This window comes from Corvus hawaiiensis, chromosome 2 (assembly GCF_020740725.1).
Source record: "Corvus hawaiiensis isolate bCorHaw1 chromosome 2, bCorHaw1.pri.cur, whole genome shotgun sequence".
Classification (NCBI taxonomy): domain Eukaryota; kingdom Metazoa; phylum Chordata; class Aves; order Passeriformes; family Corvidae; genus Corvus; species Corvus hawaiiensis.
This window is the reverse complement of record NC_063214.1, coordinates 82,678,604-82,705,785: the sequence shown is the minus strand read 5'-3', so window position 1 is coordinate 82,705,785 and position 27,182 is coordinate 82,678,604. Positions and strand designations below refer to the sequence as shown.

Below are 27,182 nucleotides of genomic sequence, written 5' to 3'. Positions count from 1 at the left end.
ATGCTACCTGTCCAGGGGGCTGAAAGTTTCCATGCAGGTGAAGGAAATGCTCTGAAAAGAGTTTCCCTTTGTCAAGGTGTGCTTGGATTTGGCCATGGGGACTGCTGCATGTCCTAAGGGGTTAGGAACCCATCCTCATCTTGGATGGAGGTATGTTTGAGGTCGGGGGTAATAGAAAGAAGTCTTTACTGTCTCAAAACAGGCATATGTACAATGGTATTGTGAGGTATTTTATTCCCTTTTGTTGTGAGCAAAGCTGTAAGAAGCCATTTTACACATTGCACACAGATAAGCCATTAACAAAGCGAGGAGCTGGATGAAGAAAAAGCAGGGATCGAACTTCCCAGCTTCGTTTCCCAGACTGACCTTCAGGCCCCCTCTGCTTAGCACTGTGCTTCCTCCAAGGCATGTAATGGTGATGGGGGTTACCAGCACATCAAACTTCTGCTAATGGAAGTTTTACATCACCCTGGTAACAGTGTTTCTTAAAACTTGAGCAAAGGCATCTAAGCCTTGTAGATACAGTGCTGCCAACCTTCTCAGTGCACCACCAGCTTATCCAAAATGGAGTGCCAGCTGCTGTTAAAGCCAGGCATACAAAATAGGTAATTCGGCTGCAGGTTGTGTAAGTCGCTCTCTCTGCCTGAGCCCCGGGAGAGAGAGGAAGAGACTGAAATTCCGACAATAAACTGGAAGTCAATTTGGGATGTGTAGCAAGCAGGATGAAAACTTGGGGCTTCAGTAGTACCCCCAGTACTAAAGCTTAGAGCAATTTAGTTACCAAAACATTACAAATGAATCACAAATAGCTGCGGTTCTTGTAGCATACAGGTTTTCTTTCAAGTTCGTAAAACAAACAGCAGAATGTCACCACAGCCTTTAATTTCTTCTTGTACATACCATTCACAGTACATTAACAGCCCAAATAATATTGCACTGGATTATTTTAAAGATTTTTTGTCTTCCAAGTAGTACTCACTTTTCAAAGCCAACAGATGAACAATTTGGTCAACTTGCACCAAGAAAATGGTTAGGTAAGAACCCTATACTTTATTTATACCACATGGATTTGTAACCCCAAAGGGAAATGACAATGAGCTGTAAACTGTTTCCTTGTTAAACATAGAAAATTAGTAAATTGTTGCTGATTAAATGTAGAAAGACTGAGAAAAAAAGCATGAAATCTGAAAGTTATCTCATTCCTGTTAGACTGCTTGCTGTATATATAATTATATTCTATATTGTGAAAATTCATCTACATTTAAAAGCCCAGCAGTCTACAGATTAACATGGTAAAAAAAAATAATATACTTTTATGAAAAGAGAAGAAAATAGTGTTTGCCTCAGAGGAGAAAGTTTTCAGATTTCAGTCATCTGGGAGTTTTTTTAGGTGCAATCTTTGAGGCAACAAACTGTCTTTTGGCATTTGGCACTCTAATAAGGACAATATTTTAATACTGGCACAAGCTAAAAACAGCACAGAATGACAAAATACAAGACATGAAACAAACCGCAGCCACTGGGATGATGGTAAGCTAGTTTGTATATACGGAGAACTTAAACAGTTTTGCTGAGGAATTGTGAAAGATTCTGCAAAACCATACTTATTCTCTTCTTTTACCAAAGTGTAAGTTTTCTTAAACTTGGAGGGAGAAAAAGAGTTTCAAATGTCCTCTAGAAAATCAGCAGCTGCTGGACAATCAACACAACGGCTTGTTTAGCTGTCAATAGGCGTGAGGCTCTTTGTGACTCAGAGCTCGAGGGCGTGAGGCAGAGCTGGTGGCACTTCGGATCACTTCCATCCATCTGTGAGGAGGCACGAGGAGAGGCACAAACAAAAGAAAGGTCAGTTGCCGGGGAGGATTTCTTGACAGATACGGTCTGTGCTATTGGTTGTACAGTTTGATTTTCAGTGCCTGTGGGAGCATCTTCCTACTTCACCCCTAAGTCTATCTGAAGTCAAGGGGATCCACACAATTGCCATGACTGTAAGGAGGTTTAGAGAGAACAGACAGCAGGTATGGGACCCAAAACTCATGAAGTTAGTAGTAGTTTTACTTGCTCTGCAGACACCAAATATCTTTTTTCTGAGTTGTCCAAGCAATGAGCAATTGAGATCAACCATTCTTAATTTAAGAGCAAAAAAATGTACTTTAGCTGCAATTTCTACTTCTTTTTCCTAGAACTGATAAAGGCATTGTGTGGTTTTATTTTATCACCACTTTCCCACAATCTGCCTCGTTTATAGTTTTAGACTGACATGGCTAAAAGTTAAGAATAGCTTTCTTTGACGAAGATGTCATGATTTTTGACATGCTCATGCCTCATATAAAAGGACTAAATTAGTTCCATGTATGAACAATCACAAACCACAAATTAGGAGGAGTAGTGCCTTTTCCCCAGCTCTCCATGTATCTGATGTTCAGTGGGAAGTGTAAAAATTACATGGTGAAGTGGCATAAATATGTAGGAGGAACAGCTGCTTCTATAAAAACTGGTATTTTATTTCAGGTGTGGATTTTCCATGAAGTTGTACTAGAGGAAGCAAAGCTGTTCTGAAGAGCTACTGAGATGTCCTGTGATCTGTTCACATGCTTCCTGAAGTCTGAGATATGGAGCTCCCCATACAGCCAGCCTGATCAATTTTGATTGGATAATTCCAGGTTTTGCAGTAATTACTATTACTGCTTCCATACCATCAAAACCAATCATGTGATTTTAGCGGTATCAGGTTTAAAATTTCTTTTATAATTTTAAAGGTTCTTTCTCCAGTTGTGCTGAACCATGTGCGTGTATTACTGAACCAATTTATTAAACTTTGCATCTACTCACCTTTGGAAGAATGCTCCTGGAATTTAACAAAAAATTTCTCTAAAAGAAAACAAACTTACCTTTCAAAGGTGTATTCACTTTCAGCCCTGAAGTAGTACACATGGGATTTGAAATGCAGCTTGAACACATAATCTTTGTGAATGTTTTCAGATTCAGAAGGAAGGGTAAGTGAATAGCCCAATAAAGGAAGGCTGGCTAAAGGATGATTGTCCTGAAAAGATATGATGGAAAGTGCTGTGAGATCAAATGCCCTTAAGTAAAGAGAGCACGTAAGTAAATGGAAGGCAGCTACACACTCATTTAAAGGTCACTGCATTTCTACATGTGCGGAAAAATAACAGATTTATACAATTGCAATAAAATTAATTGTCTGGTACTTTCAATTGGTCATCATTATAGACCCTTCGCATAAGGATCTGCTGCAGGCTGATCCTATCAGTACTCCCTTGAAGGAAAGCTGGCTGATATCTTGGAGTTTCACTACTTTCAAACTGATGAACATAAGGCTCCATCATTTGCCACTGGCAGGGCACCACACAGGTTCATCCTTGCCTTGCAAACACCTAATCCTTTAGAGGTGTGCTGGCCACCTGGCAGGTTCACTGCTAAAGTCCTTTTACTGTATGGCAAATGATTTCTTCATCCCTCTTACGTGTAGAATATCCTCCAATTCCTCCTTTAATCATTAAGGATTTCTATAACATGAAAGCACAATGTAGCAACTCAAGTTACTTTGTGCTTATGCCCTGCTCAAACAGATGCAAAAGTCCAACAGATTCTAGACAGAAATCCCAGATGTTTGCTCAGGTGGACTAAATCAGTGACTGCTGTTCTCTCTTGTTTGGCTTAAGTGTCAGCAATGGTAAACAAAATTTTTAAGTCATTTTTAAGTTTTTAATTGTAATGATCTTAGAATTTGTGCAAGAGAAAAGCCTAGTTTAAACTTGCACCGCAGCTTCTGAGCAGTGGTGAGCTCTGCTGTGCTTTCAAGAATGATCTGTACTGTGACTGTTGAAAGCTTCAGGAAAGAACTGACCCAAGAGCAGAGTGTGCCCTGCTCTGTGTGCCAGTGGCAGTGAAGGCTGTATGTGGAGCTGTCCCTCTTTGGAAAAGAACCTCATACTGTCTTCTCCAGCCACTCACACTTGCCCAGTTGGTTACCTGGTGCGATTTATAGAAGAACATGCAGAAGTTGGTGAACACCACCCATAGCTTCTGCCACCCATTGCTGTTTTTGAATTTTCTTAGGAGATTTCCAGACAGCTGGTTCTGAAACAGATCAAAAGCAGCCAAGTAAAACAGTGAAAAGTACCTGAAGCTTAATTATTGTAAGAAAAATCATTTGCTTTTATCTGGTTTTATGTGACCTGGTTGTACAGGAAAATGCTTCAATTGAATGGACGTACTTTTCTTCTGCATTTTTCTACTGCTGAGTAGTACTTTATGTAATGTATTTTTTTGTTTGCAGCTGGGTACTTCTGAAAACTCAATGCTACTACACTAATCATTTTATCCATGGAGGTGGCTTTCAGCAATATATTACTACATTTCAGTCTTGTTAATCCTACTCTGTTCTTTTAGAATGATATGTGAATAGAATGGAAACAGAAAGTCTGACATGAATTTGTGATGTAAAGGAAAATTATGACATACTTTAGAATTGCACATAGAGACTGTGGTCTCTGTAACCAGAGAGCTCACATGGTACTTTTCAAAGATTTCAAAAACAAGGACTGTTAACCTTATTTTTAGCTGGATTTTGGATAGTTTAACAAAAAGGAGGAGAAAGCCATAACCAAGTACATGTATTTAATGGCTGGTTGAAGAAACTGCTCTTCACATAGTGAAGATGGAAAGCAGACCATCATTGTTCCTTGCAAATGAAAACAGGAGTTCTCAGTGAATTATTAATGACTTCCCATTCCTTGTTGACTGTGAGGGCTCCTGCCTCGATCACAACAGCTGTTTACATCATTCTCTTTATCTAATACAGAAGCTAATAACTTAATCTGTAAAGCTTAATAGTCAAAATCTGGGGGTCCTGGTGTAGCTACTACAAATGAAGGAGTCTTAAAAAGTTCTGTTTTCACCAGCCTTGGATATGCATTAAAGCCTTTCCTTTAAATCATCCTATTCTCTGATTTCTGGCCTACTGCCTCCTTGCTCTAAGTCACAGGTGTACTCCTTAATTTTCTGTTACCTCATTACTCTGGAGGATATCATAAAAGGACAGGCTTTGCATTCGGTACCAGCAGACATATGAAATGGAAACAGGCCGCTGATCACTGATCAGTCCAGCAGGTAGGGAGGAACAGTCACTGACAGAGAGAGGATCTTCTACCACGAGAGAGACAGAAAGGAGGGAGAGACACAAAGAAAATAAACGACAATGCTGAAGTGAGAGTCACCGACAGAATGACGTGAGCATGAGTGGGACCTGCCACGCATGGAGCAGTAGTGGAGCTGAAGATGTTTTCACAGAACAACGCATGGCTCCAGGGTGTGCTTGGTCTTCGCTGCTTTGTGTTCATTTGAGGCACAGGGAAGGAACAAAAATGAGCAACAATGAGCACTGATCTCAGACTTAGTTAGATTTGCCTAACTGAATGTTTTAATCATTAGAATGAGTCACTGGTGTAAGTTTTATATCTATTTGTGATAAGCCCTCTGCTTTAGGGAAAAATATGAGACCTTATCCTGTGCTGAACTATTCCTCCCTTGCAGGATATAGGGTATAAAGGGCATAAAGAGCAGAAAATCCCACCTACGTGGAATTGAAATGAGGCTCTACAGTCAGCATTTTTTAGTACAGAATAATCTTGTCATATTTCAGCAACAAACTCACCTCCTGTTTAAAAACAGAGGCAGTTACGCAACCTGTGAATATGTTTTTCCTTGCATCACTATGTTCTGCATCAGTGCATCTTCTCTAGAGCAATGGTGGCCTGATGTCTGAGGGCTGCCACTTGAGTGCAAATCCACTCAGCTTTAAGATTCCTTTTTCCATTTTCATAGAGCATAAATTTCCATTTGATGAGGGCTGTGATAAAGTACGCAGAGCTCCTTGGACTCTCTTGGGTGAAGGAAGAACACCACAGCAGGCTTACCACCTCATTGTAAAACCTACACTGAGCTAGGTAGTTTCAATCTTTGAAAAGACAATGTCTGCACCTCGGCTGTTGCATACAGAATTAACAATTGTGGATCAAATTGGCTTAGCTGTGATCAGAGGGGTAAAAAACGGGGTTTGTTTTGAGGTGGAAAATGCAAATAAAGAAAAAGCAGATGAGACTGAGCAATGAGACAAAGTTCCAGAAAAGATGGCTAGGTAAAGAAATAAGTTAGTAATACACATAATTAAAACTCTGGCTGCAGCAGCTAAAGACAATATCCTTTCCGCTCGAGCAATGACTTAATGCCTCTGTAACGGAAAGCATTAAGACAGTTTGAACTGCTTTACATTTTAAAGGGCATCAGCTTTTTTTCTGGACAGTTGCTTCTATGAAAATTACTGCTCTAACGGTACAGAGGTGCACGACAGGAGCAGATACGTGCTTCTTGAGTGACGGTTTATGCCAGCATTTGAGGATATGGGAGGCGGTTTAATAAGCGTGCCTGAAACTTCCCCAGAAGGAGACAAGGGAACAGTGCACTTGTTAAGGAGGAGCAAAAAGGAAATTGTCATTCAAAAGCGAGCCTGGAGCTGCAGTTCAGGTCGTTCTGAGGCAGATACCTCCACAGCAACACTAAAGTCGATCATTGAAACACTGGTATTTCTGTGCCAGCAGACGTGCACCGTAGTGTTGCCACGGTGTGGTGACTGACGTTCGAGTGAGGTGCGGGATGCACTGAGGTCGTCCTCAGATTCCTGGTCTACAGTAGTTTCATCAGGAGACTCTATGAAATGCAGGGAAAAAGCATCTTTCTTCCTCTATGCAACAACATATATAATTGGAAAAATTAAACAATCCATTCTGTCCACAGTATTGTGAACTAATTTTAAAACACCATTTTAGAAATAATTTTGTGCAGACTTTAAATAGATTATTACATTTTATATAATTATTTTATGTGTTTCTGCAAATGTTAGAATTAAAGACTAACTACCATGCTTTGTTGGTGTTTTTAATACCTTCCAAGGACAGGCACTGCCCAAATCGTGTTAAATAGTTCCTGGAATCATTATGCTTAAGTCACTTCTCTATTCAATGAAACTTTCTGCTAACATCAACAAGAAAATTAAAATGGCACATATATCAATATATCTATACATATATATGTATATAAATCCACTTTCAATGTATCAGTTTGACCTATGGCCAGCAGTTTTCACCACTTTGCTTAGAAGCAACCACCAATCATATTGACAAAAGTGAATAAACCTTATTCTCTGGCATTTACTTACTATTATCAGGTGGGCTGCTTGCCAGTAACTCTGGGGCAGGGCCACTGCTTTTCTCTGCCAGGTCTATTGCCATCTGGATGTCCTCAGTCCATTTGTCCATTTCAGCACGGGTACTAACAATGAAAATTCAGGTTTTATTCACTTTCATACAGGCTGAAAGCAAACTCTAAGAAATAGACACAAGCCGAGCTTACTTCTGAATTAAATAAATTCAGACACAAGATGCTACTTTTTTTTTCCTGATAGCCTAGTTTTGGTTCCAGCTTGCACAATTGTAACTCTATTATGTCCCATCCACTTTTTTCTTAACAAGTGGCTTTCACAAAAGAATATACCTTTGAGGAGATTGTTTTAGGAGCAAATACAAACAAAATGATGCCTCTCTGTCCCACTGTGATAGCTGCAGAGAAATACAATGCACATGTGGACTTTGTCTCCAGTGAATTACCTTGCAGCAACAACGATGGACTGGTGTTGACCTCGTAGTGTTAGACAGTGAGGAACTCCCCATTCCTCCTCACTTTCTTCCATCTGAGAGATAAAAGGCCAAATGCAGTCAGATTGCAGGAAGCACATATTTATTAAGGTGAAACAGTGAACTGAATTGAGCTCTTACCATTGGGGAAAAGAAAACTAGGAGAAATGCTCACAAACAAATTTGAGCTAGGTATTGAGGAAAAAAACAGTGCCTTGCGTGCTGGAAGAATAGTAAGTTCTGCAATAACCTCTTAAACCAAAAGCATGGCTTTGTCTGCCTTGTGTCAAAGAAAGTATTTTTATCAGAAGAGTGATTTATTGTACAAAAGGATGTGTTAAAGGGCTGGGAGTGCTCTGGAAACTGCAGCATAGCAGAGTTCTGTTGTGAGCAAGTCCAGAGCAAGTCCAGGCCAAATGGCCATCAAGAACTGAGCAGATGCCTTGAAACACTAGATAAAACTTGAAACCTTGCAAGTGTTTAGAGAAAATCAGTTACTGTGGTAGTGACTACTGAACTCAATTCTCAGGACAACCGTATAGAATAGACACAAACCAGTGAGAAGTTCCATTGAAAGTAATGGAGGGAATGAAAGTGTTTTGAAATCAGCAAAAATATTTTTGAAACAATGCAAAAAGAGGTAAATAGGTGCTGTTGGCTTGAACTGGCTGTTTTCCAGAAGAATTGCAATAAGAGCTCCAAATGACATTTTGCTGCCAGATTCCCACTACTTTGGCTCTAAGATACAGAAATGGAAACATTAGGAAATGCTTTTTTATACAAATTAGATTGTCGCTACTGTTTACTTGTCTTGTGTGTCTATAGTGAATTGGTGATGAATTACTTGTAAGAATCATGGTCAAATTAATGGTTGAAAAAAATTCAAGAACCCATCTCCAGGGAAGTTTGCATTGTGAGGAAGCAGCCCTCAAAAATGCCTTTTCCCCCTCACTTTTGCTATGTGATCACCTCTGTGCAGAAGGCTGCAGGAACAGATGCCGAACCCAAGACGGAATCAGAGAACACCCCCCGCTGCTGCTGTTTTCAGCCCAGCAGAAATTCATCAAGCAATTAAGGTGGGACCACAAATGGCCACTTAAGCACGAATCCCTTAAGTTCTCACAATACTTACTGTCATGCCATACAGTGGAAGATGCCCATGGACTTTAAACTGGTTGGATGCTGTCAGTCCTCTACTTGTGTACAACAAGACATCATTGAACTAAAAAGCAAGAATAAGCATCATTAGAATGATGTTGGTTGGCGTGTATGTATGTGAAAGAAAAATCAGAATGGTGAATACAGGAAAGCTGAGTATTTATATGGCAATCCTAATGCATGAATCCAAAATAATAGCTTCTGTGACATTCCACCACCTAATGTTATCTTCCCTGCCTTCCTTTCCAGCTAGTTTTAGGTATGTCTCCATAATTTTCCACTGGGTATTTTCCAATGCCTTCTAATACTCCCTTTGTGATCTCTGGGTCGGAACTATCAAGCCTCAACAGCAGTGAAACAGAGTGGTACATCTCACACTCTGCTGCACTTTGAAGCTACAGAAGGTGTATGTTTCACCAATATTTACTCCTGCTTTGAGTGAAAAGATAAGAAAACGTGCCCAAGAGGTGTGTCCAACTCAGCCCTTATAAACAGAGTGGCTGTCTTTTACTCCCCCTATTCAGAAGGAAGCTGGGAGACCTGTTCTAAGGTAGATGGTTTAAGCTAAAAATACCAAGACTGAGAATCTCAATTTGTAGAGCTTTCTGCAGGTAACAACAGTTGTCTGAAGCATGTCAAATGACCGCCTGCATTTTGCTGCCATAAAATAAACAGAGTATTTTCACTGGGCTACCTGAGTCAAAGGGTATTTTTCTCAAACCAGATGGCTGCATTAAGAAAATCACAGTCTGTGGTGTGAAACAGAGCTCTCACCACAGACCTCTACAGCGCAGCAGCAGTAATTCACAAAGCTTTGTGGATCAGCCGCTAGAGGGGGATTTAATTTTGCCAATGATTCACATGTATGTGGAATCCCACAGTACTGACCTGGGATTTTACCTCCAAATAGATTCTGGCGCTTAAGACAGATAAAAGATTTCTTTGGCAGTGTGAGCAACTGACTTCAGAGTCTAGTCTCAGATTTTTAATGTTTTATACAGGTATAATACCAAGGCATCATCTAGTATCTGTTGGTATGCAAGAAAATATGCACTGTATTCATTAGGTTTCCTCTTCAGTGCCTTTAAAGGCAGAGGATAATCCTAGCCAGGTAGACTTATTGGGTTATATCTTTGGCCCATTTGAAAGATTAAATGTCAAACACCTTGTAAAAACTACCACACTCACAAGCTTTTCTACACAGCCACTGCCTTCACCTTTTGCACACAAGAAGCCAAGAAAGCATTTTTCTGCCACAGTGCCCTGACTCTTCAGTGTTTTGTGCACTAAAAAATCTGTGCACTCTGCTGGGCATCCCAGGGCCCCAGCACCAAGTGCACAGCAGCAGTAAGATGGGGAGCTTGGCAGCAAATCAGCTGGGTGCGAAGAAAAGAGAGGAGGAACTATTCAGTGGACTTCTGTGGATCAGAGACAGAGTGGGATCACTGTCACGTGAAAGTGGTGGGAGGAGACAAACTTTTCTAGTTCAGAAGCCACAAAATGTATCTCCAAGTACAGGCAGGTCCATCAACATGCTGGGCACTCATGCTGAAACTGAAGGGTTTATGGAAAAATTTGGTTCTGTAATGTGTTCTGAGAGCATTGTGAGAATTATTGTTCATATCACCAGGAGTCACTCTTTATCTTCTTTCCTCAATACAATCACTATCCCTGGTGCCACTTTTCATTTTGCAATGACTCTGCTCTTATTTAAAACAAGGTGCAAGGAGGTATTATTTTATTATTATATTCACATTGTCATATGAAAAATAGTTTTATCTTTGTAAGAAGCAGTTACAAAGAGAATATTGGATTTGAACAGAAATCTAGGTTCTTAACAACCAGCTGCACGGGTGATGTACTTTGTTAATTTAAATAAGGCTGTCTAAAAATACTTACTGTAATTCAAAATTCAAGTCTAACAGTTATGTCTAGTAGATGCTTAGAGTTACATTTCACTGTATAAAGAAAAATTGTCTTCTTGCTTACCAGAAAGAACATCCGTTGCTGTAAACCTTTTCCAGACAATTTACTAAGACTGCCCAGTCTAATAAACTCCTGTGGGAAACAAACACAAAACAAAAATGTATCTTCTGCAAAAATGATGATTTTTTTAAAGTATGTAAAGAGAAATATGACTACTTGGTCATACAAATGACTTGACTATCAGTTACCAAGACTTTTAATTTTATTAAATATGTTAGAAATCTAATTTACAGGATAATTCCATTTGTAACTGTCTTTAGGATAAACTCCTTTCATTCATTTTAAGAAAATTCAGCCAAGCAAAATTGTCTTTACCTGACATTAATTCCTTCAGACAGCTCCCTCTTTCGTCAGTTTTTAATGAGTATTTTTCACAGCACAAATGACATAAAAACTAATGATATATATGTTCTTGGTTAGCCACTGGTGATCTTCTGTGGTGCATATGGCATACATTGCCCTCATTCACTGCAATGTTACACCAGCTACACAACTCAACATCACCATGAGCAGCAGACAAAGAAAGACATTTGTCTGGGAGTGTGGGTTATCCCAGCACCATCCATGTCATATAATACAGCACATTAATTCAGACCATAGTGTTTAAGAATGTTTAGGGATGGAAATAGAGGAAAAGTAGCACATCTAAAACTTTCATAAAGCTGGATTTCCTGGGCTTACTGTGAACTATGTAGTAACTCACCCTTATATTTCTCTGAAATCCACAAAAATACCATTTTTCATATAATTTTTCTCCCTCCAACTTCTGCTAAGAGGTTTATATTTATTTACTACCGTCTTTCTAAGGTCATTCTACTCCTATATAAAGCACCTAAATCACCTGCATTTAGGAATAAGCTGGCTAAGATTAACCTGTTCAGAGAACCAATCTGAACACCTTAGGCTTGCTGTGGTGTGTCCAGTGCCCCCACCTGCACTGCCTACGGGCTAAAGGGTGGAAACGTGGCTAGAGGAGGTTATCCCTATACCACAGTAGGCTCATGCTACCAGAGAGGCCACTGGAAGCTGTTGTTGGCCTCCAAGGAATATTAATCACAATTAGTACCATGTGGTACCACCTGATAGTCCCTGGCAGGCTCAACACCACCACAGCCAGCGGTGGTGACCACTCCAGAGCTGCAGGTCACTGCCACCTGCCCGTACAACCAGCCACAAGAGGTTTTCATGTCCAGCACAGGAACCAGCTTGGCAGCAGCAGACATCCCGCTCTGGGACAACCTGAAGAGGATGGGGTTACAGTGGCATTTGCCTCCCAGCCCTGCCTGCACAAGGGCAGGGATTTGAGTAAGAGCCAGAAGAGCAGCCAAAGGGCTGGAAGCAGCAACACCCTGGGCATGTGCCAGAGCGTGGTGGCCAATGCTTCTTGCCTTGGCAGGCGAACAACTTCTGCCCCCCCATCTGCCTTTTCCTTGAACTTCCTAGGACAGGAAGACTGCTCAGACTTTAAATAGACAAGGGTAGCAGAAACACCCAATGACAGCATTTAATTTCATGTGACAGAGAGATGCACAGGCTGTGAAATGTCCCGAGGGACTTGCCAAGGATGTGAACAGTCTGTGGATCACTAGAAAGAAACATGAGCTGTGGCAGCTGCTTGGAGACAGGGAAGATGTAAAGGGAGGGAGTGGAGAACAGCCACAAATCCAGAAATACCTGTGCTCAGCACTGCCTTCCCAATGGCACATCAACTTCAAACCTGGCTGCACGTTCTGGTTTTGGGTATTACACACAAAAGTCAAAGGGATGGGGAGGAAACTACTTCAGCAACAGACAACTGTCAAGTTTGCACACACAGATACATTTGCCTAGGAAAATAAAAAAGGCTACAAATATTACACAGTGGCTCATTTCTTCTGAAATGAGCCTTCGCTTTTAAAAAAGCATGGTAAGTAAAAAAGAGATGTTGGTATTCTTATACCAGAATTAAAAGTGTTTATTTAAGGCAACACTGTCTCAAAAATTATTGCCTAATGTTACATGTAGACTGAAGAGACTGCTCCTCCCCAGGGCCATGAGTTTCAAAGCAAGGCATGGTGAAAGGGCTGAAGGTACCCCAGCACAAATACCTTACTTGTCTTTAATCTGTCAAGCTCGAGCATCGAGGGCTGGGAAAAGAAAATAAGGGCAGCATAAAATGTGCAACTGCTCAAGTTCTGAATGCTGTGATAAATACTCCATTTTTATTGCCTCTGTTGTAAAAGATATTTGAAATTTCCTAAAACTGTCCAAATCTATACAAAAGACAGAGCTTAAAGAATCAGTAAAAAGGTAGTAAAGAGGATTGCCTTTCCTGCTTTAAAGGTGCTGTTTTCTATGGTGTGCTGGTTTCAGCTGGGGTAGAGTTAGTTTCTTCACCATGGCTGCTATGGGGCTGTGTCTTGGATTTGTGCTGGGCACAAGTAGCTGAACACAGGGTTGATAATAAAGAGATGTTTTTGTTACTGCTGAGCTGGGCTTACACAGAGCCAAGGCCTTTTCTGCTTTTCCTACTGGCACGCTGGTGAGGAAGTTGGAGGTGCATGGGAGGTTGGGAGGAGACACAGCCAGGACAGGTGACCCCAACTGACCAAAGGGATATTCCAGACCAGATGACATCATGCTCAGTATGTAAAGTGGAGGGAAGAAGAAGGAGGAGGGAGACATTTGGAGTGATGGCATTTCAACTCCCCATTACACGTGATGGGGCCCTGCTCTCCGGGAGGTGGCTGAACACCTGCCTGCCCATGGGAAGCAGTGAATGAACTCCTTGTTTTGCTTTGCTTGTGTGTGTGGCTTCTGCGTTCCCTATTAAACTGTCCTTATCTCAACCCACGAGTGCTCTTGCTTTTACCCTTCTGATTCTCTCCCTGGTCCTGTTGTTGGGGCAGTGAGCAAGCAGCTGTGTGGGTCTTGGCTGCTGGCTGGGGTTAAACCATGACATTTGGCATTATTATGTTTACATCTGACAGTTTTTAGTGACAGAAAAAGGTTTGTTTGAGGAAAGGCAATTTCACACCTGCCCCTAATAAACAGGTTTTTAAAACATACCTAATGATTTGAAATTGTATCAAATCTTGATCCCAACTCTGTTACTTACCCTTCCTGGGATCACCAGATTGTCCATGCCTATCAAGTCTTTCTTCAGTTCATGCAGCTTCTGGAAATTCTCCATCTTTATCATATTACCGTGGAGCTGAGCCACCATTTCAGAAATCTCAGCCAAAGCAGCTAGATGGACAAATCCATAAAGTGCTTATTAAAAATTTACAAGAATGTTCAAAAAGAAATACAGCTTTTGTCGGCAGTACCCAGCTCATGAATCTCCTTGTGCTACTCTTCTGGAGAGCATAAAGCTACTCAGGCAGACTAAAACCCACACAAACTCTGAACATCATCTTACACCGTGGAAGGGGTGGAGTGTTGTGATGAAGAGACAGTCTATTTTCCTAAACCAGAAGTTTGCTCTCTTTTAGCCACAGGAACTTTTTAAGTACAGTAGGGTCAATCCAGAGCACCAGTGAATGAGTTTTCATAAAGGACTTAAATTCCTACAACTCTGATCAATCTAGAGATGCTCTTTATGCTTGAAAAAAAAGCGTTTTCCCCCCTGCTTGCAGCACACTGGGTCAGGTTCCTATTTGAAAACAGCAGGAAATGGCAGTGTCACTTATTGTATCATTTCAGATGGCAAACATCTTGGGGTCTGTCCTCAGTCCCATCCTCGAGAACAACCAAACGGCTGCACATCACTGAGCCACCTCACAGCTCTACTCCATTCTCTCCAAAGACACTGCCTGTGCCATCATGTATGGGAGCACCAGCCTTGATACACCTGGATGGGTGGGCAGTCTCTGAATGGGCCAAAGACACAGGCTGACTTCAGTGCCAGAAGAGCAGTTACAGCCATTTGTGTTAAAAAACCACAGCCACATGAACAGTAACAGCGGTTCCATTCTCCTTCTTACATCATTGCTCAGTTCATCCACCTGCTAGTGGGAGACCTATGCTCTCTGCTGGGAATCAATTCACTTTTTTTTTTGCTTCCTGTAGACTATGACCTTTAAGAAGAATCTGTAAACACCTTAGTGAGAGACTGATCCCAGAGTGATGGGGTCTCTAAGTCACACTGTCCTTCTCATGTTCTCTTATTTTCACCTGTGAATCTCATGTTCGTATCCTTTACAAAAGTGGAGCAGGAATCAGACTGCTACTCTCTCTGGGGAGAGGAGAATGGACACATCATCCTCATCCTCTAGCCTTGGCTGAAAATTGCAGGCACTACTTGCTGCCTTGTTTGAGATCATTCAGGCAGCAGCGACATTTGGGCCAACACCTGTGTCACACAGCACTCCAGTGTCACAGGTCTCTGTGGCACTTCCTATTGCCACAGGTCAGGTTAGCTCTGCATTCTGGGCACTGCCTGCTGTGGGTCTCATCCCACAGAATCTGAGGGAGCTCAGCTCACACCTTATGCCTGGGAGCAGTCGTGCTGAGCGCTGCTCCCTGCCCAAGCTCTTCCACAGATCTTCACCAATGCTGTCCAGATAACGGAGTTATCCTTAACCACACAAAGCTTACAAGAGGTGTGGAGGACGGGGGCGAGGAGGAAGGAGAGCAAACCATCAGAAAGAAATGGCAGGCAGCGAGTTCAGGCTACAGGAGAGCAATTTCTTCATGTTTGAAAAAAAAAAAAACCAACCCCAAACCCAAAACCAACCCATGCTGGCTGCTTTGAGCTCCTGAAACACGGAAATGGTAACAGAGCAAATTGTATATCTTGAAAAAAAAGACAAATAACAGTTAGACATAATAACAACAGCCCTACTGGGTCAGACCAAAGGTTCACCTGGGCTAGTATTTTGTGTTATTAGAGGATCTCTAGGGAAAGCTAGGAACAACACAAGCACATATGGTATATTCCCTGTGCTCCCTCCCAACCTCCCAACTGTTTTCAGTTCAAGAGACTTCCTGAACCTGCTCTCATTTCTGTATGTTTAATAACCCCCAGCAGAATTCTGTTCCAAGTACCTGCCCAGACTGTGGCATAATGTGTATAGAAGAGCAACCTTAATCGTACTGTTTATGGTGTTCTGAGGGCTGGATTTTGCAACTCAATCCTCTTTTGATGTAGGCTTAAAAAAAAAAATCTTTTTCTCCAGCCGTATGCCTCTAATGGATTTGGATGCCATTCCCCAGCTCCAAGAACTGATGTCTTTTCTCTTACTTACCTCTTGAATCCCTGAAGTCTATGTGGCTTGGAGGGTAGTGCTTGCAAAGCCTCTCCATTATCTGCTTGTAGTGCATAAGCCTGTGTAAAGGTCTGAGGAGGAAGGTATTGAGAGGCAAGTAGCAGACTTTCTGGAGTTCAAAATCTCTGCAAAACGTCTCCAGCTTGCGAGAGTTCTTGATCCCATTCTCCAGCTCCATTAAAATCTCATTGTGCTTTCGCAGGTGAACTGTCAGTTGCTTTTATGCATCAAAGAAAAGAGGAGGCTCTCTCTTAACAATCACTGAGAGACATGACTCAGCCCATACCTAATCCAATAACACATCCAACTAGCACAGCAGTAGGGATTTTGCAAACAAAATCACTGTACAACACAATGGCTCTGATATTCACTTGCCAAGGAGAAAAAAGCATTACTCATTTGAAGCAGACCCCCCCACCCCCTCTGCATTCCCAGGAAAACAAAAGTACATGATTCAACAAAACTAAGTCTCTTATCAGTGAGAAATCCAAAGGCAAGGAGATGACATGAACACAGCTCATGCAAGTAGGTGCAATGGAGACAGCAAAAAAATGTGAATGGGATTTTCTAAAAGGACAAAGGGATTTAGATGCCCCAGTTCCCTTAGGTGGTTTTGGGGAACTGAGATGCAGGCAAATGGACTTCTAGCTTCTGCTCTCCTCTTATTAACGAGAAGTTGCATCGCCTGGGAAATGGAACAAACACAAAAACAGAGGCGTTGCATGACAGAAATGGGTATGTTACAAGCTCTTCATCCTTGGACTACGTCCTCTTCTCCTTAGTTCTGTTTCTAAATAATCCCACTGCCAGCAAGGGAGCTGCACACCAGCAATGAATGAGGTTTGCATGAAATACGTAACTCCATTTAGGTCTCAGCATCACAGATATTCACAACTCCCCCTTAAAACAATTCCACAGTATTTTTAAAAACAATTTCTACAGGGAATTAATTGTGTTTTGTGAAAAGTGAACTGGTTCTTCAAGATGTACAGAGCTTCTCTGAGCAGCCAACTAAAGTTTTCCAGTATATGGTAGAATACTAAGCAGCAGCAAAATGAAACTGAATGCATAAATTGAATGGACTTGAGAAGACATTCTGGCTTAATGTGAATTTTGTGCTTTTTGACACATTTCCAGTCAACACTCTCTCTCCTGTGATTTGTGACATGTTTACCAGAAACATACCTTCCCTACAGCCAAGCCACTTCCTCCACACACTGCATATTCATTTTACAAGTCTGTAACTCAGAAAAAGACACAGCAGACCCTCTGGGCTTCTACAGAGGCTGCCCATTAATTACTTGCTCTTAACTTCTTTCCTATGTTAGTTAAACAAGCAGTGTCAGTTTGCAGATCTTTTAACGTGTCTCATGGTAAATAAATACAGTTTTATCTAACTTTATTGTTTCTTGTGCAGTTCTTTTAGGTTGAACTAGCTTTTGACTCTTTCCTCTACATATCAGCTGATCAGTGGTTGTGGATCTCAAAGCAAAGAGATCTTCCCTCTAATGGGAAAGGGAAAATGGGAAAGATGAAAGCACACTGCCAGGTCTAAGTTACAGTGAGGACTATACACTGCCTTTGGACTAGTGCCCCAGAAGGACCTGCAGACAGCAAAGGACAGACAATTTAATGTTGCAGGATATCAAAAGCAGAGACAGGGTCTGTCAGAAGCTCTCTGGTATTCTAAAAACAGTTTGTGAAGAGATGAATACTTCTTGAGTGCAGGGATGGAGGTAGAAAAATCCCCTCTACATTTCTTCCAATGCATCTGAATTACAGCTTGAGGGGAAAAGTAGTTCCTGGCTAAGTACACTGCATAGAGTGTAAGGCTGCCTTATTGGTGACAAGGCTGTCTGTGCTGGGGATGGTAAATTGAGATTTCTGTGTTCCCTTTTTCTGATCTGCTGTTTAATCGCCCGTGCGTCACTTCACTTTCCTGCATCTCTCTCTGTCCTTCTGAAAGATAAACCAAGTCCTAGTGAACATCTCAGGAGAGCTGTAATGATTAAATTGCCCTTTCCTCCAGCCAAGGACTCAAGGCTGCTCCATTTACTAACTGCAAAACGTCCAAGTGGCCATCCCCAAGGAAAGATTTATTGGAGAGTTTCAAAATCCCTCAGATCTGCATGCTGAAGGTGAAGTGCCATGTTTTGCCCCACACCGACCTGGATGTGTAGATACATTACAGTAAGGTGAGCTTGCATCCATACTGTACGAGTCCATAGGCTTTTCACAGGCTCCCGTGCCTGCATTCCACACTGTTTTCTCAGTAACACAGAGCATCAAGAATAATGCTCTGGCCAGGCCAAGAACAGTTGCAAAGTCTGCTGAACATTACACCTAGATTTATGGTTAATGTATGTATTTTTACTTCTAGTTTTAAAGGGATCAGAGGCAATTATTCTCATGATTCAAAAACCTTTTACCTAACTTGGCACCGTAGTGCACAAATATAACTTTCCCAAGTCAAATCAATATCCAGTTTATGGTCACTGATCCTGCAACATGTTAACATGAATATTTGCATGAAAAAGGCACATTCAGCATTTGAACGGTCTCTTCAGCCACACAAATTCCAATGCTTTCCCTTCTTATTTGAAGGAAAAAAGAACTGGAAATGAAATATTCCCGAACTTTTGTGTTTGCTGCTTCTGTATTAGGAGAGTGAAGGAAAGGGGCTGGAGAACTTAAAATCAGCTTGCAATTCTGAAATCCCAAGGAAACCCACCCAATGCTTTCTACATCATCAAAGGAAACTTTCATAGCATAAGCCTTGGTTACAACTGGCAAAAACAAGCACAAGAGGCAACACCATATGAAAATGAAAAGCATGCTAATGTTAATCCACGTCAAAGCTTAATAGTTATAGGATCATTCCTACCTTCATACTCTGAATGTTCTTTAGCATAACATCTCCGATTCTTTGGTAATCTCCTTTAATCTGAGCATTAGAGCGGCCTTCCCTGTCAGCAACAGAAATGCCACACACTTCAGTCATGCAATAAAACTGCATAATCACTTGTAAGCACTGAAACTCAATAGCTCATTTCTTTTAAAATCCTGACCCCCATGCTCTTTCACTCAAAAGCGTGTGAGGAATCTTCGTGACAGACATGAAATTCCCAGGTACAGTACACCCTCCACCCAGCCTGCCTTTCACTCCTAACAACAGAGAGGGCAGGCACTTAACAGAAGGATTAGACTTTTAAAGAAAATTGCTAGCATTTTGAACACACCAGAGAAGGCTGGAAATGGTTTGGGGGAAAAGGAGCCATCAAAATCCCATGAGAATATGTGATCTTAGGGCAGAAGATTAATTCTGTTCAGATACAATGACTGAACTCCAGAACAGGACCTGGGGGTTGTTCTTCCTCTGAAAAGCTTTCTGCTTGTGCAAGGGACAGTGGGGTTAAAAAAAAAACAAAACCAAATCCATCTGGCATCTGGCTTTGACTCGTAAGTGTTACATAGTGGCAGGAATTTTCCTTCAGTATGTCACTTACGGTATTACAAATACAAACTGCTGCCTCCCACCCAGCCAGCGGCACTTTGGTGAGTGCAGCACCCAGGAGAAACACAGCTCCTGATAAAAAAGATATTCCTGTATCTAAATCCATGTGTGAGACAGGCAAGGATGCACGCTCTGAGAGAAACCAAACACATGTTTTTTGAAAAATCATGACTATAAGAACCTGTCACAGATCTGTTCCAACCAAGCTACGCTTTAAAAAGAAAATCACAAGGGAGTGTGTGGGGAGAACCACTGTCCCTCTCCCCTTCCCAATTTTATCTTTCAACAGACAAAGAGACTCCATTGATAAACAAGAGATTACTCCATGTTCATTTGAACAACACCCAATTTCATAGGCTGTATTTAATAATTTTCTATTTTGTTAACTCTCCCAAGCAGCCACATGCCTATTCAGGCAAGGAAAACCAGTTCTCAACAAGATTTCTTAATGTTTTTTTCTGAACCCAAGGGTTACACTGGGGTAGGAAGTTGGGTTGTGTCAGTGGTAACTTTAATTACCATCACTGTTTTGCAAAAACATTACGGAATATAAACACTGCCATAGTCAAATCATGCCCAAGAAATGGTCTGAACTGAAAGTAACAGCATGTATGTATGGACAGCACAAGACTACAGTTTTCACATTACCTGAGGATAAAAGTACAATTTCTGTCTCCAGAAAGCCTCTGTCTGTCAAATCCTCTCCACTCCATGCTGCTCCTTAATTCTCCCTTCCCCCATGTCCTACCCATCCAGCAGCTCTCCCCACTGCGATTTCCTCTGACAGGTTGTAAATAAAACCTTCCAGCCACTAAAGCTCTGCTCCAAGTGCTGCATATCAAAGCGCCCCTGAATGAAAACCACAACCATTTGAAGTCCAAGGCAGTAGCACCACACTGGCAGGAAGTAAGGGAAAGCCACCCTCCACCCATGGAGCCAGCATGCAGCATCCCCTCCCAAATGGTTCATGCTGGGCCTCTACACACAAGCTCAGAAATGTCAAAGCCAGATGAAATTGTGCTGCTGCCAGCAATGGCACTGTATCCAGCAATTATCTCTATAAGAATTCCTGCTTTACTTGTTACTCTCTAATTCTCTGGCACTGCCTGGATCCTTTTCCATGTCTCTACATTTGAATTCATCTAATGGACTTCGGCAGTTTTGTGCCTTTCTGACTATGAAATATATAGTTATCTACTTACTGCCAAGATAAATATTAAGTACATCATTACAGACTGCTTTTTCTAGAGGCTGCTTTCCTGATCTGAAGATACAGATTGGCTAGAATACACATTGCAAATTTCTTATCTACTAACTAGCTACTCAGAGGCTGAGCCCAAGCCTGCCAAAGTCACAGTGAGTGCTTCCAACAGCTAATACTTAGTGTGGTTGTTCATGGAAGTCAGGTCCTTATTTCCTAAAAGCTGACCTGCTGGACCCTCTTCAGCACCACCAACACTGACTGCTTGCACAGCATCTCACCACATCAGTCACACACAAAGCATCATGAATAGTCCCCCTTCACTGGCCTCGGCCACAGGCTTTTCGGGCTTTCAAAACTTACTCTGCATCCTGGCAGAGTGACAGAGACAGAGAGAAGGGGCTTCCCCAAAAGCAATAGCCTCTCTCCAGCTGTTGGCTCAATAGTGAAGAGCTGAATGGTACCAGAGCCCTCAGCCCAGGCTGACAGAGATGCCCTGCGCTGCACACAGATGCATCCTGCTGGAAGAAATAAACCCAGGGTTTTCTTAGAAGAAAATGCAGAAATACTCCTTGTTCCAGAGGCTCTTCTTGCTTTAGTTATTTATTTCCACGCAAATGCTATCCCTTGCAACAGAGATGATTTTCCCACTGGGGATGGTGCACAGGCGTGTAGGCTTTGAAGTGGACAGAGAGGCAGGGAAAGCTGAAGCTGGGCATGACAGCTTCCCATCTGCCTCCTAAACCCCAATTCCACTCTACCCCAGCTCCATGCTGAGACCCTGGAGCAAACCCTATGCTACACTGCCATCTTCCCCAGCTCCTCAACATGCAAATCCCAAGAAAACAAGAAGAAACACCAAGAAAAGAGCATCCAAACACACAGAATATAAACCCAGAACTTAAAGATACAACATATCAGATGATGTCTTACAGCTACAACAGCCCAAAGCACAGGAGCAGAAAAGAGAGCTCTCCCTGTGTTGTATGTTTTGAGTAACAACACTCAGCTTGCTGAGACTGAAGAAGCTGCTCATTTGTTGTGCATCAATGGTTAAATTGTTCTTCTTACTCCTTGTTTTCACGGGTCACTGTTTGAACATGGTGTCTGCCAGTGACAAGGGACAAAGCTCAGGGCCTAGGGTCTCACAGCTTTTCATCAGGAGCTGATTTATGATGCCCATCTCCCTAGAAGATGTAGGAGCTGTTTTCCCCACACATAATGTGCCCTTACTCCACTGACATTGTGGGGGGAGGTCTAAAGCCACTGAAAATTATGCTGAAAAATTAGGACATTATTGTATAGTAAGGTCATTTCCCATTTTTATCCAAGTAGTCCCTTCCTTTTTACAGCAATGCAAGTGTACAATAGCAAGAGAAGAGGAGACCGAGTTATACCTGGTAAGAAATTCAGACACTACCTTATATGTATTACTCCAAACAGCCATCAGCTTGACTTACAGGGATTACACAAGCAGCCCCGTCAGATTTTCAAATTACATAAAGTTCTTAGTGTATATAATTGAAAAAATAATGGAAAGAAATCTCAAGTCAGACCATATCCTCAATCAGAAGGAACAGAAATTCGATGGGGATGGTGGAAAGGCAAAAAAGAAGAGAGAGATATCTCAATTGAGATTTTTTTTTTTTGAGGTAAACACAAAAGTCTTTGACTGCAGTCCTTGAATTGCAGCCAAAATAATAATAAATCAATTGCAACAAATTATATTTACAATGTGTGACCTTGTGTTACGTGCTCAGGAATTCCCTCCTGAATACAACAGCTGGTTCTTTGAACATCTAGATGCTTTGAAGTTTTTTATGACTTTATTATTAACTAAAGTTCTAATATTAAAAAATACCTTAAACATTCCCCATTACAACTGCCTTTTAAATAAGAAAAATGCTTTGTAATTGGAAAAGAAGAGTCAATAAAAGCAAACACCCCCTTCCTTGCTCACACCCTGCTGTTACACAGCGCTTCTTACTGCCCTGCCCATTCCAGCCAGCATTGCAGCTGGACTTCCAGCAGTAAGTGGAGCACGACACACTGCTCAGAGCCTAAGAGATGCACTGCTGAAGCCATCTGAGCTTCATCCAGAGTCATACCACAGATTGTGCATACATTTAAAGACTTTGAGATGGCTACCCCTGTTGTGGGAGAAACCCCACCTACAGCAAACATGCATCAGTAATGCTTTTAAATGGTAAGGGATCAGAGCAAGTAACACCACTGCATGAAAATGTTACATTTCCACTGTTAATGCAACAGCATTCCACATCTTGCTGTGGAACAGCCTCAGAGCTGATCCTGGGCATATCCTGCTGGGAGAGCCACAGAGATGGGCTCTAGCTCTGACTAATAGATCCTGGATATGCTATTTCTCTCCCACGATTTCCAGTTAATTGGGGCGTAGCACAGCTCCAATCCCCAGAGGTACCCCGAAGTGACTTCAGCAATGAAAACTTTCCTCTCAAAATCAAGTGCCGTGTGCTGGCACCAAGCCCGTCTCCATGTCTTGGTCTCAGGAATCTGCAGTGCATAACTCAGAGGTTTGTACAACATATACCTCATTTCTGTACACAGGACAAAGACACTTTTGAAATCATCCTCCTCATGCCTCCTCACCAGACATGCAGAACTAGCTGAACAGTCAGCACTCTGCTTTTGAGAAGGCAGATAAGGACTGCTGCCTTGTTTATATAAACTGTCTATCAGGCTGTTCTCCCTCAGCGCAAGCATTTATTCTCAAACAAAAAGTGGTTAATAAATCAACATTTGGCTCATCTTCCTACACCTCCCTGAGTGCTTTTTCATTAGAGGTTTTAAATTTTGCTTCCATAAATCCTGATTGCGCCTTCTCCTTTCATATGCTAAGATCTAAGAGCCCTTTTTTTGCAAATTACCAGCCACACATTCCCATCTGGTAACACTGAGCAGCAGCTTTCCTCAGAAAGATCTGGGAGTCAAACTACCAGTTTCCCTGGAAGCAGATGAGTCTGCCTGCACTTCTGGGAAGTATGTCACACTTTTCCTTCCTAGCACATGGATAAGGCCCAAAACACAGACTTGTACTACCTGATGAGGGCCTTCTTTGGGCAGAAACAGCTATCCTGGCTTGCCCCAGCATTGCTCTCTATGCTGCTCATTGGTCAGCCAAAGGAGGATACTTACGGTTCTCCATTTCCCACTTTCTGTCAGCATTTAAAGAAACCAGTGTGGAAACTTTTAATACATTTAAAGGGGTGTGGAAAGACGAGCTCAAATTTTTTGGACGGAAAATGGTGCTTGCGGCCCAAATGAATAGCTTATTAAACAGCTGAGGTAAAAGAAGGAGTAGAACCTAACTGACATCTCAGGTTCAACTGCCCAGAAGCTGATGAAGTCTATCACACTCCACCTGCACTGCCCACACCTCTCCCTCCTTGCCATAAAATCTCACCGGCCCTGGGAAACAGGAGCCAGCTTTAAGTCACTGACATATGCCTCCCATATTTTCTCCCAGCAAAGAGGCTTGTAAACTCCTGGCCTTGCACCCAAAGCCTTGCTGAGGAGCAACCTGCATGAGCCCTGGCAGCCAGGACCAGGATCTGGATGCCCAAGTGCCGGATGCAGCTCTTCTGGCACTTGCTCATAGAACAGCCTGACGTGTGCTGTTCCCTCTCCCACCTGAGGCAGCTTCCGGCTCTTCTCCTCATCTCTTTCCTTCCTGTGTGAGAGGGCAAAGCACCATGCCTGCCTGCATCCACCAAAGGTCATCCTTCCTCTCCTCAAACCACACAGCCTCCAGTGGGGTATTTCACCTGTTCCCAGGAACATGGCCAGTCTCCAGAGCTCAGCACAGTTGGGGCAACTGAGGAGATTCATGGGCTGCTTTACTGGGCACTGCAACAGCACAGGCAGGGCTGGAAACACGGCCCAGAGCATGAGATCACTGATCTTAGGATGCTGTGCAATAAAACCACCAGGAATCTCCTCAGTTTCATGACCAGAAAGAAACTCTGGCTGAGAAAAATGCACTGAATTCCTATGTTCTGCAGGTGGCTATTGGTGTCAGTATCAATCTATATTGTATTAGAAACTACCACTAGGCCCTGGACACTGAGATGTGCTGCTCTTAGGAAATGCAGCACTAAAGAGAAAAATAGGTGAACTGTGTAAAGAAACAGATCAGACCTGCCAGAATCTATAACCAGGTCAAAAGGATACTGGCCCTTAAGACGTTCTGTAGCAAACAGCCTGCCCCTGACTGCAGATTCAAACACTTCAGAAGTCTTCAAGCAAGCCAGAAATGCTTTTAATAATAGACACAATCTGAGCTTCTCCCAGCCAAATACTAAAAGTCTATAGATGTTTTAACAAATCAAAGGCGTGAAGACATCTAACAATTGTTATGCACAATCCCCCTGAGCCTTGCTTTCCTTACAGCTCTTTTGCATCAGCCTCAGCTTCAATATGATCCAAGGCCTAAGAGAGCAGGGAATGACCTCCTGTTGGATCTTCCAACATGCAGCATGAAGGCTTGAAACAAACCTTAGAGAACTGCACTTATGTCTGTGTAGAGTGAGCAGGCTGAATTGCACTTTAAGTTGATAAAACCCAGCATCCTACTCACTAGGGGAACACAGATGACTGGTTGCAGGAGGCTCTCTCTCTCAGACAAGCTCCCAGAGGACATGTGGGTAGCTAGGGGTTTCCAGCAGCTTGATGAAGTCCACAACCCTTTCATTCAAAGGCCCTTTTTTTGTAGGACACATCACCCTCTGACAAATGCAGAGCAAGCTCTTGTCTCAAGACAAGCGTCCCACCTTCCTCCCCCCATCCACCTGCCTGGAAATTTAAGAGCTGACATGGAAGAGTCAGATTTAAATGAGCTGGCTTGAATCCTGCCCACATCTGCCTGCAGCTGCACCACCACTTCAGCCAGGCCTATGATTTGCTGGGCAGCTGGGAGCAACCTGCCTGGAGGTGGTGAACACAGCCAGAACCCACTGCCTTAAAAACACCTGGGGCCAAAGACAGGGGTACCATTCTGGCAGTGCAGACATTGAGCTAAATGACCTTGACCATGCTGCTGACAGAATTCCCTACCACATTGCCACTAGCTTCTTGTAGATGCTGAGGGGCTGTTTAATTTTGTCACTCACTGTTTAATTAAACACTAATCTCTACAGGATAGAGTTTATTGCTTGTGGCTTATCTCAGCATCTGTGGCATGATATAGAAACATCAACACCTCCAAAATAATACCTGTCAGCAAGTCTGCTTCCCTTCCCAAGGCACGTATTCAAATCTTACAGAACTTTAACAACAACCACTGTCTACAACGGGAGTGTTACATTAGGTGCATCCAGGCTGTTGGTTGCAAACTGAATGCAGACCACGGGCAGGAACGTGACTGTTTTTTTGTCAAGTGATTCAGAGCAGCTGACAGAGAATTCCCAGTGGCTTTACACTAACTATGGAAGGACATGCAATAGCTGAGCTGACAAAGTGAGAATGAGATGCCCAGCTGGGACAAAGTTACCTCAGCAGAATATTTTTGAACAAATTTGGATTGCAAAGTAACTTTGCAGCAGATCAGCACTTTAAATCGCAGGGTAAGTGCAGTTTAAATACGATATTAGAAACTTTAAACTGAGGTTTACCACCCCGTGAAACCTTCGGACCCAAGGAGAAGCTGGAAAACAAAAGGTTTATTCAGCTCTAAAAGAAGCTGACTGAAAAGGAGAAACAAAGTAAAACCATGGAAACTCTAAAAGCCTAAATACTTTTTCTTTCTTTTAACATAACTGGCCCTTCCCTCTACTTACTACAATGTCACCTTTCCACAGCAGGCTGGTAGTGCAGCATCATCCAATCTTTGAAAAACATCACACCTGAACAGGAGGTTTGCATCCACATCTAATGCCACCAGCCACCTCTAATGCCACCAGAAGGATATAGGGGGTATATCTATTTCAACATGTGCCCCAGGAGTCAGCACCCAGTGAGATTAGACTGGTCTGATAGAGAGCAGAACTTTACTAACTGTATAAATTTTCCTTTTCTGCCCACCTTAGCCCCAACTAGTTGGGGATTAACTCCAACTACTGTTAATCTTACACCAAGGTTGAAGAAATCAGTGTTTTGTAACATCTGAAAAAACCTTTTTGGAGTACCTGTAATAAATAGTGCAATGCAATTAACACCAGAACAGCCCAATGAAAAAAAGAGAGATACAGGCAGGGTGGCTGTGCAGAACATACCTTAGGAATAACTATGTTAGTTATATATAAATACATATACAAATTATATATATATTTATATATATACACACATTAAAAATTACATTAGGAGTAATAAGTTGACCAAAGTCCTGG

The 27,182-nt window shown here is 42.2% G+C and overlaps 1 protein-coding gene across 5 annotated transcripts in view; it reads right to left on the bottom strand.

The window, feature by feature from the left end:
• Nucleotides 1-209: 209 nt before the first annotated feature.
• FARP1 (FERM, ARH/RhoGEF and pleckstrin domain protein 1) overlaps nt 210-27,182 on the bottom strand; it is a 205,038-nt gene continuing 178,065 nt past the window's right edge. For 4 of the 5 annotated variants that reach the window (XM_048295826.1, XM_048295827.1, XM_048295829.1 and 1 more), the window contains exons 17-27: nt 18,990-19,071; nt 16,085-16,322; nt 13,954-14,084; nt 10,860-10,928; nt 8,845-8,934; nt 7,686-7,768; nt 7,238-7,350; nt 6,566-6,729; nt 3,994-4,101; nt 2,892-3,043; nt 210-1,806 (exon numbers count right to left, since the gene is read on the bottom strand). In XM_048295826.1, the coding sequence (XP_048151783.1) occupies nt 1,725-1,806; nt 2,892-3,043; nt 3,994-4,101; nt 6,566-6,729; nt 7,238-7,350; nt 7,686-7,768; nt 8,845-8,934; nt 10,860-10,928; nt 13,954-14,084; nt 16,085-16,322; nt 18,990-19,071 (1,312 nt within the window). In that variant the 3' untranslated portion in view covers nt 210-1,724. Of the gene's footprint in view, nt 1,807-2,891; nt 3,044-3,993; nt 4,102-5,032; nt 5,170-6,565; nt 6,730-7,237; nt 7,351-7,685; nt 7,769-8,844; nt 8,935-10,859; nt 10,929-13,953; nt 14,085-16,084; nt 16,323-18,989; nt 19,072-27,182 lie in introns of all 5 variants that reach the window. The other variant, XM_048295831.1, reaches the window with a different exon arrangement.